The 14229-nt window shown below is 40.4% G+C and overlaps 1 protein-coding gene across 3 annotated transcripts in view; it reads left to right on the forward strand.

Moving 5' to 3' along the window:
• LOC138981722 (protein PRRC1-A-like) overlaps positions 1-12614 on the forward strand; it is a 30176-nt gene extending 17562 nt beyond the window's left edge. For all 3 annotated transcript variants that reach the window (XM_070354788.1, XM_070354804.1, XM_070354796.1), the window contains 5 exons: positions 434-488; positions 1112-1221; positions 2911-3068; positions 4105-4273; positions 4908-12614. In XM_070354788.1, the coding sequence (XP_070210889.1) occupies positions 434-488; positions 1112-1221; positions 2911-3068; positions 4105-4273; positions 4908-5054 (639 nt within the window). In that variant the 3' untranslated portion in view covers positions 5055-12614. The remainder of the gene's footprint in view (positions 1-433; positions 489-1111; positions 1222-2910; positions 3069-4104; positions 4274-4907) is intronic.
• The last annotated feature ends 1615 nt before the right edge of the window (positions 12615-14229 follow it).

The following is a 14229-nucleotide window of genomic DNA, read 5'->3' on the forward strand; positions in this document are numbered from 1 at the left end:
AAAGGTTGGTTTTTGATTTGTTGTTTCTGAATATAGAGATTCAAAAATCATGAAATGCATTATTTTCCACTGACTCCGAACCTGGTGAATAAATAATGCTAGCTGTATGTGCAACCCACAAATGGTTGGTACACACCCAGCTGAAGCTGTCAGCGGTGCGGCCAGTCAGATGGCCAACAGCAGTGGTCAAACAGATATTTGAGTACAGTGTAATATATACATTCAAAGTGTATGTGCATGTTTGATATGATTACTCCATGAGTTTATCCTTCGGAACATATTGCAACTTATAATTAATTACTGATTTAATGTAGCATTGTTTATTTACTACATGTATTTTCAAATCTGTTCCAGTCTTATTTGTGCCAGATTGTAAAACTTGTTTTCTCTATACAGTGTAAATGTTAATTTTTGTTATTCATTATACATACAGAGTTCCATGGAATCTGTAATAACAACACTCGACCCTGGCATGAAGGAAGTCATAAGTAAGTTTGCATGTACTTTTTCTTCTTTGATTATTTGTTGAATTTCTTTATTATTTATGCTCAGATATCTAGCATATCTTGTATTGATGATAACCCTTTTTGTTTCAAACCACATGTGTGCAGTTTGTATAATGACAGTAAACTGCAATTATGGCCGAACATCCCAATTATACCTTTTATTTGCATGGTGGGAACGGAATTCAGTTGTTCATAACATTAATAAGCTAATTATTACTCATGGTGTTGGTTTTGTTTTGTTTTGTTTTAGTTCTAGAAAGCTCTAAATGTATGAATCTTTTTGACCAGGGTAAAGCAGTTACTGAACTGCAAAGCAGGTGACTTAACTAAACCATGGAGGCAAATTAAGTTCTAGTGCTCATGCACTTGCAATGAAGATTTGGACTGTCCAAAAGTGTTTTTATGAAAAGGTAGTTATATACATGGGGAAAAAATGTCACCTTTTTTGGTGGTGGTTGTGGGCAGGTGGTCGTTATCAAGGGGTGGTCGCTGAAGCACGTTTTACTGTCTTTTCTTGCACCTGTTTCTTTGTTGAGGTTCATTCAGTCCAGTGATACACCTGTAGTGTAACGTACGTACTGGTTTCTGCTTTGAAACTTTTTCAGGATCAGGGGGAGAGATAGACATTGTTGTAACATCTACTAAGGACAGCAAACTGCTGGCTATCAGAGAAGCATTTCAGCAGACTTTTGGCCGAGCCACTGTCACGGGAAAGGTTTGTAAAATTAGTTTGTTTCATGTGCATCATTTGCCCAAGTAACCTTCCCACATGGATCCCATGTGGGCCCCAAGTGGGATCCCACATGGTGACGTTGTTGGAAGTCCCACATGGGCGCCATGTGGGATTTGATTACGACTTCCAGTGGGAGCCCAGTGGGAAGTAAATGGGACACCAGTGGGAAACCAGTGGGACACGACTGGAAAACGGGTGGGGTACGAGTGGGATCAGGGTGGGAAACGAGTGGGATTCACCGGTGGAAAACGAGTGGGATTCAGGTGGGAAGCAAGTGGGATTCAGGTGGGAAGCAAGTGGGATTCGGGTGGGAAACAAGTGGGGTTTAAATCGGAAACGTGTGGGACTTCTTAATTCTTCTTCTTCTGACTTCCATAGAGAACTGGGTTCTTGCAAACGTCTCAAGAGTCCTGCGAATTTAAAAATCATCAATGTATAAAGAAAGAAAAAAACAAGAACAACTGGCACACACAGATACATATTCAAGCACACACACACTAGTTTTTAATCACTCAAATCAACGAGCGCGCATGCAGCCACGTGGGAAAGCCGTGTTGATGCGTTCATCAACCTTCGAGTTTGACAGTAATCCCACTGATCGTCTTCGCTTTGTTGAATATGAAGCACCGCCATTACATTACTCGGTGTTCTTCAGATGTAATCCTTGATCCATGCACATGCAATACTTGCGCGCACGGAAAGTATTCACAGTCTATTCGCCGGCAATTGTAGCAAATTTCACACACTCTCAATCGGCAGGCGCAACGCGGAACTGAACAGGGCAGAATAATAGTCCCGCAGTGAAAACAAAAATCTTTGAAAATATTTAGTCATCACGTGAGTAAATAAACCATTCTAGAGACAACAGTTGTTATTAACAGAACTGCAATAATTACACACATATAAAATACTTCGGTTTATTTTGAATGGTAGTATTCAACGTTTGCTACGATTCAAACGAGTCGGGTGTAAACAGCGGGTGCTGTGACGTCACCGATGTCGATGGGGCAACTTGCATACTCGCGCAGACAGTGTGACTCGCGCTCGCAGCGTCGGAACATTTTCCTCGCACGCTGTTTGGGAACGAAGAGGGAATTCCCACTTTTATCCCATTTCTGTCGAAGTGCAAGCTTTTTTCCCAGAGACTAAGGGACGGCCCAGGTCTAAACCACTTTCTTCCCATAGCTTTGACTGTGGGAGTTCTGTGGGATGGGAGTGGGCCCACTCTCCCATCCTCTTCCCACTTATTCACCACTGGGAACCCAGTGGGAATTCAATATGCGTGTTACTTGGGTGGTTCTTGGGGTTTTCCTTGTTCCCTGATAAATTAAGTCAGTGTTATCCGCCATCAGTTGTCTTAAATTTCTTCTTTTGTTCGATTTTTTGTTTTTTGTGGTGTCATTTGAACTAGCTTTTTGTTATCTCCCCTCTGTTTTTTGAGCATATGTACGTAATTGACCTCAACAGTCTTGTTGAACATAGTCGATATGCATTCAGTTGAGGTTGCTGCCTACAACTTTCCTTATTGAAAGAAGATAACTCTGAAATCCTTTTAGGGTAGGAAAGGCCAGTGCAAATTGTTACAAAATGTAAGTGATCAAGTCATGACGTACATGCAGCCATCGATCTTTGAGCAAATCTGGACATCAGTCTCTGTGTGTCTTTTTACAGGAAGGCCAGGCAACAACAGCAGCTCAACCTGTGGGCTTCACAGCAGGGCTGAAAGGAGCAGAGGATCGCATCAATGCCCTGCAGAGATCAGGAGAAGTGCCTGAGGGTATACCGGTAGTCTCCATTGAAGGCTTCATTGTGGAAATGTTTCCTGATAAGTAAGTCCATCTCCAACGCTTTTTTTAAGGGTGCAATACGTCCAATAGGTAGCGTGTATATGTACCTATCTGATGGACAGTGTAGCATGTCGAAATTCCTTGCATTTAAAGTGTACTATCAGTACAACAACCCATGCACACAGCTGTGATGGGATCAGCTCGTTACTCCCCCGTATCGCTACTCCCCCGGCTCGTTACTCCCCCGGCTCGTTACTCCCCCGTATCGTTACTCCCCTGGCTCGTTACTCCCCCGGCTCGTTACTCCCCCGGCTCGTTACTCCCCCGGCTCGCTACTCCCCTGGCTCGTTACTCCCCCGGCTCGTTACTCCCCCGCACACAGAAAATGACTGGATAACCCTGTGATAGTAAGTTGGCATGAAATATTGTTCCCCCACCCCCACCCACCTGTCCAGCTGTTTTATTTGTTTCTTTGTTTGTTTATCCAGAAAATTTCTCCGGAAAAACAATATTTCATGCCAACTTACTATTACAGGGTTATCCAGTCATTTTCTGTGTACGGGGGAGTAACGAGCCGGGGGAGTAGCGATACGGGGGAGTAACGAGATGCTTCCCGCTGTGATTAGTTTTCTTCCCTGCCTGGTAGCTAAGTTGGTAGAGCACTGGACTTGTGATCCAAGGGTCACAGGTTCAAATCTAGGCTGAGACAAACACAGGTCAACTTTTCCTGATGGCTCAGAGGTGGTATCCATGTCCCTCTCCAGTGTCAGCGCCATGGGACGTAAAAGACCTCTTGTCATTTTGCCCAAAGTGCACGTATTGGATTACACGGAAACATGCACACATTCATGGTCGCACAACTCTTGTAAGCTTTCCACCAGAAGGAAGTGACCCAAACTTCCCAGCAAATGGGATAACTATTCAAGTAATGAAAATGAAATATTTTCAGTTGCTCTGTAGAAAGAAAATGTAACTCAGGAGTAACGCTGTAATCCTAAGCCATCCATGCTGAAACTCTTGCAAAATGTTACATTTTTTAGTGAAATAATATTAAAGCTGTGCATCACTGTCTCCCCAGGTGGTATGAGATGAGCTGCCTTATCCTGAGAGACCCAGTGCATGGCATCAACCTGGAGACCTGCTCCCAGCCCACCTTCATCCCCTCAGAATACATCATGGCCGCTCAGGACCAGACACCTGCAGACTATCCCCTGCGCTGGGCAGGTCTTGCTGTCACCATCGGACAGGTAGACATGGGTTGATTGAAAAAGCATACAGGGTGGAAGGAGAGTAGGAGGTGGGAGAGTACGCAGGAGGATTGAATGGATTGGGAGAAGGGGTAGTATGGGGGGGGGGGGGGGGGGGGGGGGTGATTGAGTCAAAGGGGAGGGGGAGAGTGGATAAAGAGGGGTCAGGGGACTGGGTCAAAGTCAGAGTCTGCAATTAAGGGATAACGGGATGGCAGACCTGTTCACCCTCGCTACTTCGGAGTAAGTTATTACTATGTGTTTTCGAAGATTTGGACAAAAAATACTACATTTGGGACCAACCTATTATTTTCAAGTGTGCTTCAGATTAGGTTGGTTTTGCTAATGTTGGCGTTTTGTAACCATTGGATTATTATTTTTGTCATCATATTAATATTTTTGACTGACTATTACTCTGGGGGGGTCTCTGCCAAATTTGGGGGTAAACGGGTCTGGGATGGGAACGGTTATCAGACTATCTTGTCAACTGATTGGCCTACAATGTCACGTGTAGCTTGACTCAGCGTTTCCATGGAAAAGCAAGGGAAGACAAGGGAAAGCAACTCTTCCTCAACCCATACAAACTAGAAACATTGTGTACTAAGAATAACGCCAACATTATTGTATGTTACAGGTGATAGAGAAGGCCCAGCCTCACATTGGCAGAGCTGACTGGCAGAAAGTACTGTCGGGCGTGTCACGTCGCGACTCTCTCTTCCTGGCCGCCCTCACCCTCGCACACATGTACAGGCAGAACTTACCATCGTCCTTAATCTCTTGATGACCTTGCGTGGCTGTGGTGGTCATGATGTTGATTTGAAACCAGGACAAAATTGATGATGAAATGAGGTCTGCTTGCTTGAAACTTGACAAATCTTGACAGCGTGAGGGCTTTTCACCCTGATCAAAATGTACCAGGCACGCTGGTTTATACGAAAAAAAAGGCAAAGGAAAGAATTGAAGAGGGGGATTTGGTACGCCACCAAATAGTCAAGATATGAACCAGGGTATGCTTACTCCTTCCGAAACTTTGGCTGTGAATTTACTTTTCTTAATTGCCACGCTCTGTCGATTATTGTTTTGTTTCTGATAGAGCAGTGTGGGCAAGTCCACTGATTATGAGTCTTGTTGGTCTGTTGAACACTTGGTGTAGCAGCTTTTTGTTTGCCTGTATGTCTAGGGATAAGGAGGGTTCAATCTGGGAGGGGATGCATGCATGGAGATCAGTCTGAGATGTGTGTGTGCATGTGTGTAAGTGTGTGTGTGTGTGTGTGTGAGTGTGTGTGTGTATGTTTGAGGTGCTACATTTAGCCACATGTGTGTACTTAAGTAGATGTTGGATGAGTCAGAGATAAAAAGAAAGAGAAAAACTTGAGATGAATGAATGTAGACTTTTAGAAAAGTTGACAAATTGATAAATTAATAGAGATAAAACTTTTCAAAGGGAATGGGTAGTACGTACTGTGACAGTAAGTTGCACTTTGGATCATTCATCCGTTTGTGCCAGTGCATGTTTCCCCCTATTCTTCTTCACGATGGGTCTGGGCTTGCTTTTACCTGTTTGTATATATCCAAGCATGCCTGGTATCCACCATATTGCAGTAGAGTTAGTTGATACACTGTAGCAGAAAGCAGCAACATGGTAATGTTTCACATACATGTAGTTCATGGTGACATCAATCATTTTACTGTTACCCATGCCAGGAATGCTCTCTTTTTCCTCAGTGATACAGAGCTGCCAACTGTTACGCTTGCTACGGTTGACTGGTTTCACACCGGTTGGCAGGTCTGATGATAGCTCTTTAGAGCTGTTCTGCCTTTCTTTTAAGGGCTGCAACTTCTACATGAAAGGGGATCTGTCTAGATCAGTACTTCAGATTATCTCCCTTAGTATGTGCATGCAGGATTCTTCAACTGGTGAGGTAGTGATGCAGTTCACCTTTTGGTGTGTTTTCTGTGCTTCTTTCTTTCCTTCTTTCTCTCTTTGGGAAACACATCTTTTTTGCTTTCTGTCAATTCTGGAGTAATGTTCAGTTTAAATCAAAAACTATTTCTCATAACTTGTCACTGTCCCCTCACTGTTGAAAATATAGTGCACTGTTTTTGAGTCACTTGAGAAAAAGTGACTCTATGTAATCGGTCAGTGTTAGTCTGTCCGGCCGGCCGGCCGTCCGGCCGGCCGGCCGTCCGTAGACACCACCTTAACGTTGGACTTTTCTCGGAAACTATCAAAGCGATCCGGCTCATATTTTGTTTAGTCGTGACCTCCAATGACCTCTACACTTTAACGATGGTTTCGTTGACCTTTGACCTTTTTCAAGGTCACAGGTCAGCGTCAAAGGAAAAATTAGACATTTTATATCTTTGACAAAGTTCATCGGATGTGATTGAAACTTTGTAGGATTATTCTTTACATCAAAGTATTTACATCTGTAGCCTTTTACGAACGTTATCAGAAAAACAAGGGAGATAACTAGCCTTTTCTGTTCGGCAACACACAACTTAACGTTGGGCTTTTCTCGGAAACTATAAAAGTGACCGGGCTCAAATTTTATGTGAACGTGACTCCCAGTGACCTCTACACTTTGACGTCTGCTTTGGTGACCTTTGACCTTTTTCAAGGTCACAGGTATGTCTTGAAGGAAAAAAATTGAAATATCATATCTCTGAAACTATTCATCGGATTTGATTCAAACTTTATAGGATTATTCTTTACATCAAATTATTTACATCTGTATTGTGTTGTGAATAGCAATTTCTTCCTGTCCATCTGATGCCTCATATAATATTCAGAACTGCGAAAGTGACTCGATCGAGCGTTTGCTCTTCTTGTTACAGTAAATTCTCAAAACCAGGAAATTTGCGAAATCCCTGAAAATGTCAGTAAATTTGTGAATTTCCTGTTTCACTCAGGGATTTCACAAATTTCCTAAAAATTCTAGGAAATTTGCGAATTTCCTGATTTCAAGGGGCAGAAAATTCGCAAATTTACTGAAACACATTTGAAGGGAAACAAGTGCTTTGTTGGTTGCTTGTGAACCATTTAATGATTCTGGTTTCCTTATATTAATGCGAGTTAAACTCATATTTCTCTCTCTCTTCTCTCTCTCTCTTATACTGTCATGTTTCCTAAAAAAATCTGAACAAGTACATTAAAAGGTACATTGTGACACTCACATGTCTCTACTATACTGTCATGTTTCATAGAATTGTTAACAACAAATGTAAACGAGTACATTAAAAGGTACAATGTGATACTAACATGTCTCTCCTTTACTTTCATGTTTCATAGAATTGTAATCATAAAATCTAAAGGATTACATTACAAGGTACATTATGACACTCATCTCTCTCTCTCTCCTTTTCTCTGTATGTCTCTTACACTGTCATTTTTGCTTGAAAATATTAACATACCATTATGACACAGGATAAAAACAAAACACACAGGGCATGTACAGCACAGACATATGGCACATAATATAAGCATTCTCTTGAGTTCGTGTCCCTATTATTTCTTGTTTTATTATTGTCTCATGTTTAATTGAATAAAACCTGGTGTTTAAACCAGGACATATGGCAATGAAAAAACGCTTAAAAATGTCTTCATGGTGCATCTTATTTATTGGTGCAGAATTGGCTGCTGTGAAATCTTGAGTTGCACATTACTTGTGCTTTGTAGCACTGGCATCGATTTGTTTTACATTTTTTCGACCCTGCACAGCTGCATTTCACAAAACCTTGCCCGCCTGATGCTGACTGTTCTATCATGGCTGACCGCAATGACACAGCCTTGTCAAGAGAGACATCTTCTTCGGTTATGAGCGCGCTTGATGACGTCGAAAGTTTCTTCGATGGTGACATAGTAGACAGGTTTTTTTTCAGAACAACTCCTCTTCTTAATGAGCTTTTCAACATGACCACACTGTTTTATTTTCCTCACGTTGTCTGAACAGTTCTGTGGTGAACTTCAGTTCAAAATCTGCATTGCCTGCCATCCTGTCGGGCTGCCTATCAGCAAAATGAACCAAACGCGGACTGAACTGCAAAGGCTTATGGTTTGTCAGACTTGGTAGTTCAGGTGTGAGCTGTTTTTACATGAGTTTTCATGATCCCAACACCACAAACTTCTTATGATTTCTTTTCACTTTCCATTCATGTGGCTGGCGTGGCGGGTTGGTAGTGTGTCGGATCCAAAAATTGAAGATGTTCGGTTCAAATCTTGCTCAAATCAACAGCAAATCTATCAAAATCACAAATGTAAAATAAAGAAAACGGACTCTTTTTTTTTCTTTTTTTTTTTAAGAATTTTACAAATTTACTGAAACGTTTTTCACTGTTCAGTAAATTAGTGAAAAAATGGCATGCTCATTTTAGGAAATTCGCAATTTCCTAGAATTTTTAGGAAATTTGTGAAATCCCTGAGTGAAACAGGAAATTCACAAATTTACTGAAATGTTCAGGGATTTCGCAAATTTCCTAGTTTCGAGAATTTACTGTAACATATACATGTAGTTCCTGGTTTGGCTTTGTGTCTATCCACTTTGTTTTGTTGGACAGTGTACAATAAATGTAGGTTGTAGTGTTGGTTCATATGTAATCTAAATACTGTCCATGTCTGTATGAGCAGATATGGTGAATTGGGTGTTTCCATTTACCCGATACTCCCCAGCATGTCGTAAGAGGCGACTAACGGATTCTGTTTCTCCTTTTACCCTTGTTAAGTGTTTCTTGTATAGAATGTAGTCAATGTTTGTAAAGATTTTAGTCAAGCAGTATGTAAGAAGTGTTAAGTCCTTTGTACTGGAAACTTGCATTCTCCCAGTAAGGTAATATATTGTACTACGTTGCAAGCCCCTGGAGCAAATTTTTGATTAGTGCTTTTGTGAACAAGAAACAATTGACAAGTGGCTCTATCCCATCTCCCCCCTTCGCCCGTTGCGATACAACCCCTTCGTGGTTGAAAACGACGTTAAACACCAAATAAAGAAAGAAAGAAAGAAAGAGTTGGGTGTATCAAAAATATGTTATGTGCTGCGAAAGTGATTGTGTCTGAGTTGTTTTTTTGCATGCAGTCTATACATGTTTTATTAAAACAATATGTTGCTCTTTGTGTCTGTCCAGGTTGCAAGTATAGTTAATTTTACTTCTTAAGAGCCTGCTGAAGTATCATGACACCTTAGTCTCTGGACAATTATAATTAGGTCTCTGATAGATATATATGTAAGCTTGTTACTTTGATGGAAGTTCTGTTGTTTTCCTATGTGCAACATGCAGATGTATCTTCTTTTTTTTGCTGTTGTTGTTCTTTTTGTTTCTTTGAGCTACTCCTCTAGATGTTTTCTGCTTTTTGTTTTGTTTTATTTTGAAGACTTGTGCAAAATTCAAGATTTGGCAGAGTAATTAATTTTAGACTGCACAGACTGCGCTGGTGTCTGCAAGAGTGGAATTTCGTGCAACCTGTGAAAGATTGTGCAATTGTGATTTGTTTTATTGTGGATATACTGTATTTAGTTTTACATTGCTCATTTAGGAACCTGGTTTTGGTTGTACTGTACACTGTGTAGGGTAAGTTTCGGTGTATGAATGCACCCTTTTGTTGGCATGTTTCTGCTTTTATTTTTTTCTCTTCATTTCTTTTTAACAATAGAGTAGAGAGATTGAGTGCTTTTGTTTCTGTGGAGATAGCCTGTTAATGCATTGTTGAATTTTGTGATATTGAATATGTACCTGTATATAGCCCTCTTATTTTCTTTTCTTTTTTTAATGTAAACAAACTGTATTCCTTTGAAGACAGAGCTTTTGAAAAAAAAAGTTACTGAGACATTTAATTTTGTGTGTATAGCAAGTATGAAGACGCTTAATTTGTTGTACATGTTTTAGCAAAAGAATTCACCGTTCATTTCAGTTTTGGCCTTCACCTTAGCTGACCCCTGATCCCTAAAGAGTTTACAACAAATGCAGCTGATACAATAATCCATATTTTAAAAATGCATTTAAATCTGACCTTTCTCTATGATTTGAACCAATAATATATTTCTGAGAATTTTCCGGTCATATGCAAAGCTAGGTCATTAATGTGTTAATAGCAGCTTCTCTCATATACCAGTAAAACATACCTTTCTGAAATGTGTTATTTAACTCAAGCTGTTTGAGTGCTGTAGTGTTTGAGAACTGCTTAATTAGGCTGTTGTAATTTAGTTTCTTTGTCCTCTGTGGTTAAAGTTTATTCCAGCCTAAATTAGTATGTCTGGATGTCGTGTTGCGTTTGCAGTCTGCAAGATGCTGAAACTTCTTTCAAATCACAGAAAACTTTGCCATCATTTCGAAAAATCTGCTGAACTTGTTTTTGGCTGGGGGAAAGAGGACACTAGGCTGTTTTAAACTTCGGGAAATTTCTGAAACTTTAATGATCATTTTGCCAAATTTGCCAAAGAAAATAAATTCAGCAACATCTATGTATGTGTAAATTTATTGTAAATATATGCAGACTTTATGTACACAGCATCATGACAGAATTAAGGCATGAGGGAAAGAGTATTGCACCATTGTTACAGCATTATTGATTAATTTCACCACTCAGAAAGATTTTTGACTCACATGCGAAGCAAAAGTGAGTCTATGTACTCACCCGAGTCGTCCGTCCGTCCGGACGTCCGTCCGTCCGGAAAACTTTAACGTTGGATATTTCTTGGGCACTATTCAGTCTATCAGTACCAAATTTGGCAAGATGGTGTATGATGACAAGGCCCCAAAAAACATACATAGCATCTTGACCTTGCTTCAAGGTCAAGGTCGCAGGGGCCATAAATGTTGCCTAAAAAACAGCTATTTTTCACATTTTTCCCATTTTCTCTGAAGTTTTTGAGATTCAATACCTCACCTATATATGATATATAGGGCAAAGTGAGCCCCATCTTTTGATACCAGTTTGGTTTACCTTGCTTCAAGGTCAAGGTCACAGGAGCTCTTCAAAGTTGGATTGTCTACATATTTTGAAGTGACCTTGACCCTGAACTATGGAAGATAACTGTTTCAAACTTAAAAATTATGTGGGGCACATGTTATGCTTTCATCATGAGACACATTTGGTCACATATGATCAAGGTCAAGGTCACTTTGACCCTTATGAAATGTGACCAAAATAAGGTAGTGAACCACTAAAAGTGACCATATCTCATGGTAGAAAGAGCCAATAAGCACCATTGTACTTCCTATGTCTTGAATTAACAGCTTTGTGTTGCATGACCTTGGATGACCTTGACCTTGGGTCAAGGTCACATGTATTTTGGTAGGAAAAATGTGTAAAGCATGTGAGTCGTATGGGCTTTGCCCTTCTTGTTTATATTTGTTTTGTCATTGTTACAATGCATTCATTGGTTGCAGTGAGCTTTTATTTTTTAGTATTTTTTTTATTTTTTTTTGTTGCACATTTATTTTATTTGTGAAAAGTGAAAAACTGTCTTTCCTGTTTCTGTTGTCAAATCTGAGAGTTGCCAATGGGCAGAAGTTATAATTGTGATTGCTGATGTTGTTGTACCTTTATGTCTTCCATAATCATAATGGTTTGCTAATTTTTCATGTTTTGTTTTGCTTATGGGCACTAGTATTTGGTAGGTTTGTGATTTAGCTTTGCTTGAAGATAATGGGACACATACGAAGCAAGGCAGTTAATTACACTTTTGCATCTTAGTGTAAAAACAAGTTGAGATGTTATGTTAGTTCAAAAAATCACACAAGTGCATTTCCTCACACACACACACACACACTCGCACACACTCTCAGTTCTTGTGAGTTCTGTTAGAGCAGAAGCTAAATGTAGTATCATCCTCTAACAGTACTCCAGTTACAACTACAAGTTAACAGAACACTTTTTTCACCCAATGAGGCAGTGATTCACAGTCTCATTCTTCTTCAACTAATCATTCACAACACTGTTATATTTCACACGCATATTTCACATGATGGCTGAACACTCAAGGATCTGAATCAATCTGTATTTTGCATTTTTAAACTGTTCCCAAGATACTCATGATATAAGATATTTCATTCAAAATGAATGATATTTTTGAATTAATGATTACTGGAAATGAAGCCTACAAGGCTTTGAAATATTGTTGTTTACCAACTTTGCTTCTGTATTTTTTTATTTTTTTTATAGTCTCGGTTCAAAAGGTTGAGCATAATGATTGTGGGTTGATTAGTGAACTTACATTCAACTGTAGAAAAAAAATAATACATTGGGTTGTAACATTGAGAAATTGTCTTGAAGATCAGAATATGTATCAGTGTCAGTGATTTGCGATCTTCGTCAGTCTTGCTGGAATAAATGGGTCAACACTGATATATCCGTGTGTGTGTGTGTGTGTGTGTGGTTGTTGTTGTTGTATAGCTTGTTCGTATAAGGGAGGGAAACACTAATAATACGAGAAAGAGATGAGAGGAAGTCACTATATGCGTGAATGGAATATAACAAATTATGTTACCATAAAAATTCCTGTTGCTCTCAAACTGAAAACACACACCCTATAGAACTTAGAGTAAACTGCACAGAAACCTAACTTAATTAGTATGGACCATTTAAAACAATTCAAAGGCCATCCCTGAATTTTGCGTGTATTGCTTTTGATAAAGCTCACCGCCAAAGCCTAAATAAGATCAATTATCAACTGGTGTGTAATGGAAGTTGAAACATTCCTGTACCTAGTGCAATTTTGAAGGCATGGTTTGACGGGCACAATGGCCTGGGGGATAAGACGCCGGCCTCCCACACGGAAGGTCGCGTGTTCAAATCCCGGTGGACTGAGGGTGAAGATTTTCCGATTTCCCAGGTCAAGTTATGTGCAGACCTGCCTTATCCCTCTTCGTGTGTACACGCAAGCATAATACCAAGTGTGCATGGAGAAGATCGTGTAATCCATGTCGGTGGGTTATAGAAAAACAAAACAAAAACCAGCATGCTCCCCCTAAATGGCGGGGTACAAACGGTCATACGTGCGCTAAAAACACTAGAAGGTACGTGGGGGTTTCATCCCATGAACCGCAGCAGCTAGAAGAAGAAGGCATAGTAAATAAAAGAGAAAATGGATACTATCGTCCACTGGACTACTGACCTGCATTCTAGACGTCATGGGGCACAGATTTCTCTAAGAAATTGTACCTGGCTGGCTCTTTTTAATAGGCATGATAAACGGCCAATATTCACTTGAAATGGTGTCAGCCAAACATCTGTTCGAGATTTTGTTCTGTCTTACTATGACATAATGATCAAGGCAATTTCTTGACATCAGTTGCTGTATAGGAGAACTGCGGGTTGTTGGCTCAGCACAGCTAGACAGGCTGTTCCTTGCGCTCAAAGGGCAGCCAGAACAACGAGAGACTCTCGTCTTCGAGAGAACAATCCCTCAAGTACGAGAGACATTCCTGACCATCTTGGGCAGGCCCTAGATTGACTCCTGATTTTTTTTTAAAGGGGAGGGAGGGTGGTACCCTCTTTCACCGGAAGTTCTTTGTTAGCTGCATATCTTTTTTGGAAACTTTTACCTATACAAAATCCACACAACTGCTCTAACTCAAGGTTGAAAAACCAGGATGTCAAATTCCGAATCATTTGTCCCTGGTGCATGATTTTCAAAGTGGCCCTTGAACCCTTTTGAGTGGTGTAATACTGTTCATTCCTGGGGTGCGTACATTTCGCTTTCAAACAGTTACTGTGTGTATATGTGCTTTGTTTTGTTTTGACAGGAATATAAATGTACACATGCAGACACGCGGGCACGCAAAAAAAAGGAGTAGCCTACCAGAAGTATTTACACAGATAGTACACAAACAGAGAAAAAGAACAAGGCCGAACAGACATACAAACAAGTATACACACACTCACACACACACCGCGCACACACACAAGGGGGCATCTGCTTCCGTTTGGCGAAGGAAACCGTTTTTGATGATCGGCAGAA

This window comes from Littorina saxatilis, linkage group LG1, assembly GCF_037325665.1.
Source record: "Littorina saxatilis isolate snail1 linkage group LG1, US_GU_Lsax_2.0, whole genome shotgun sequence".
Taxonomy (NCBI): domain Eukaryota; kingdom Metazoa; phylum Mollusca; class Gastropoda; order Littorinimorpha; family Littorinidae; genus Littorina; species Littorina saxatilis.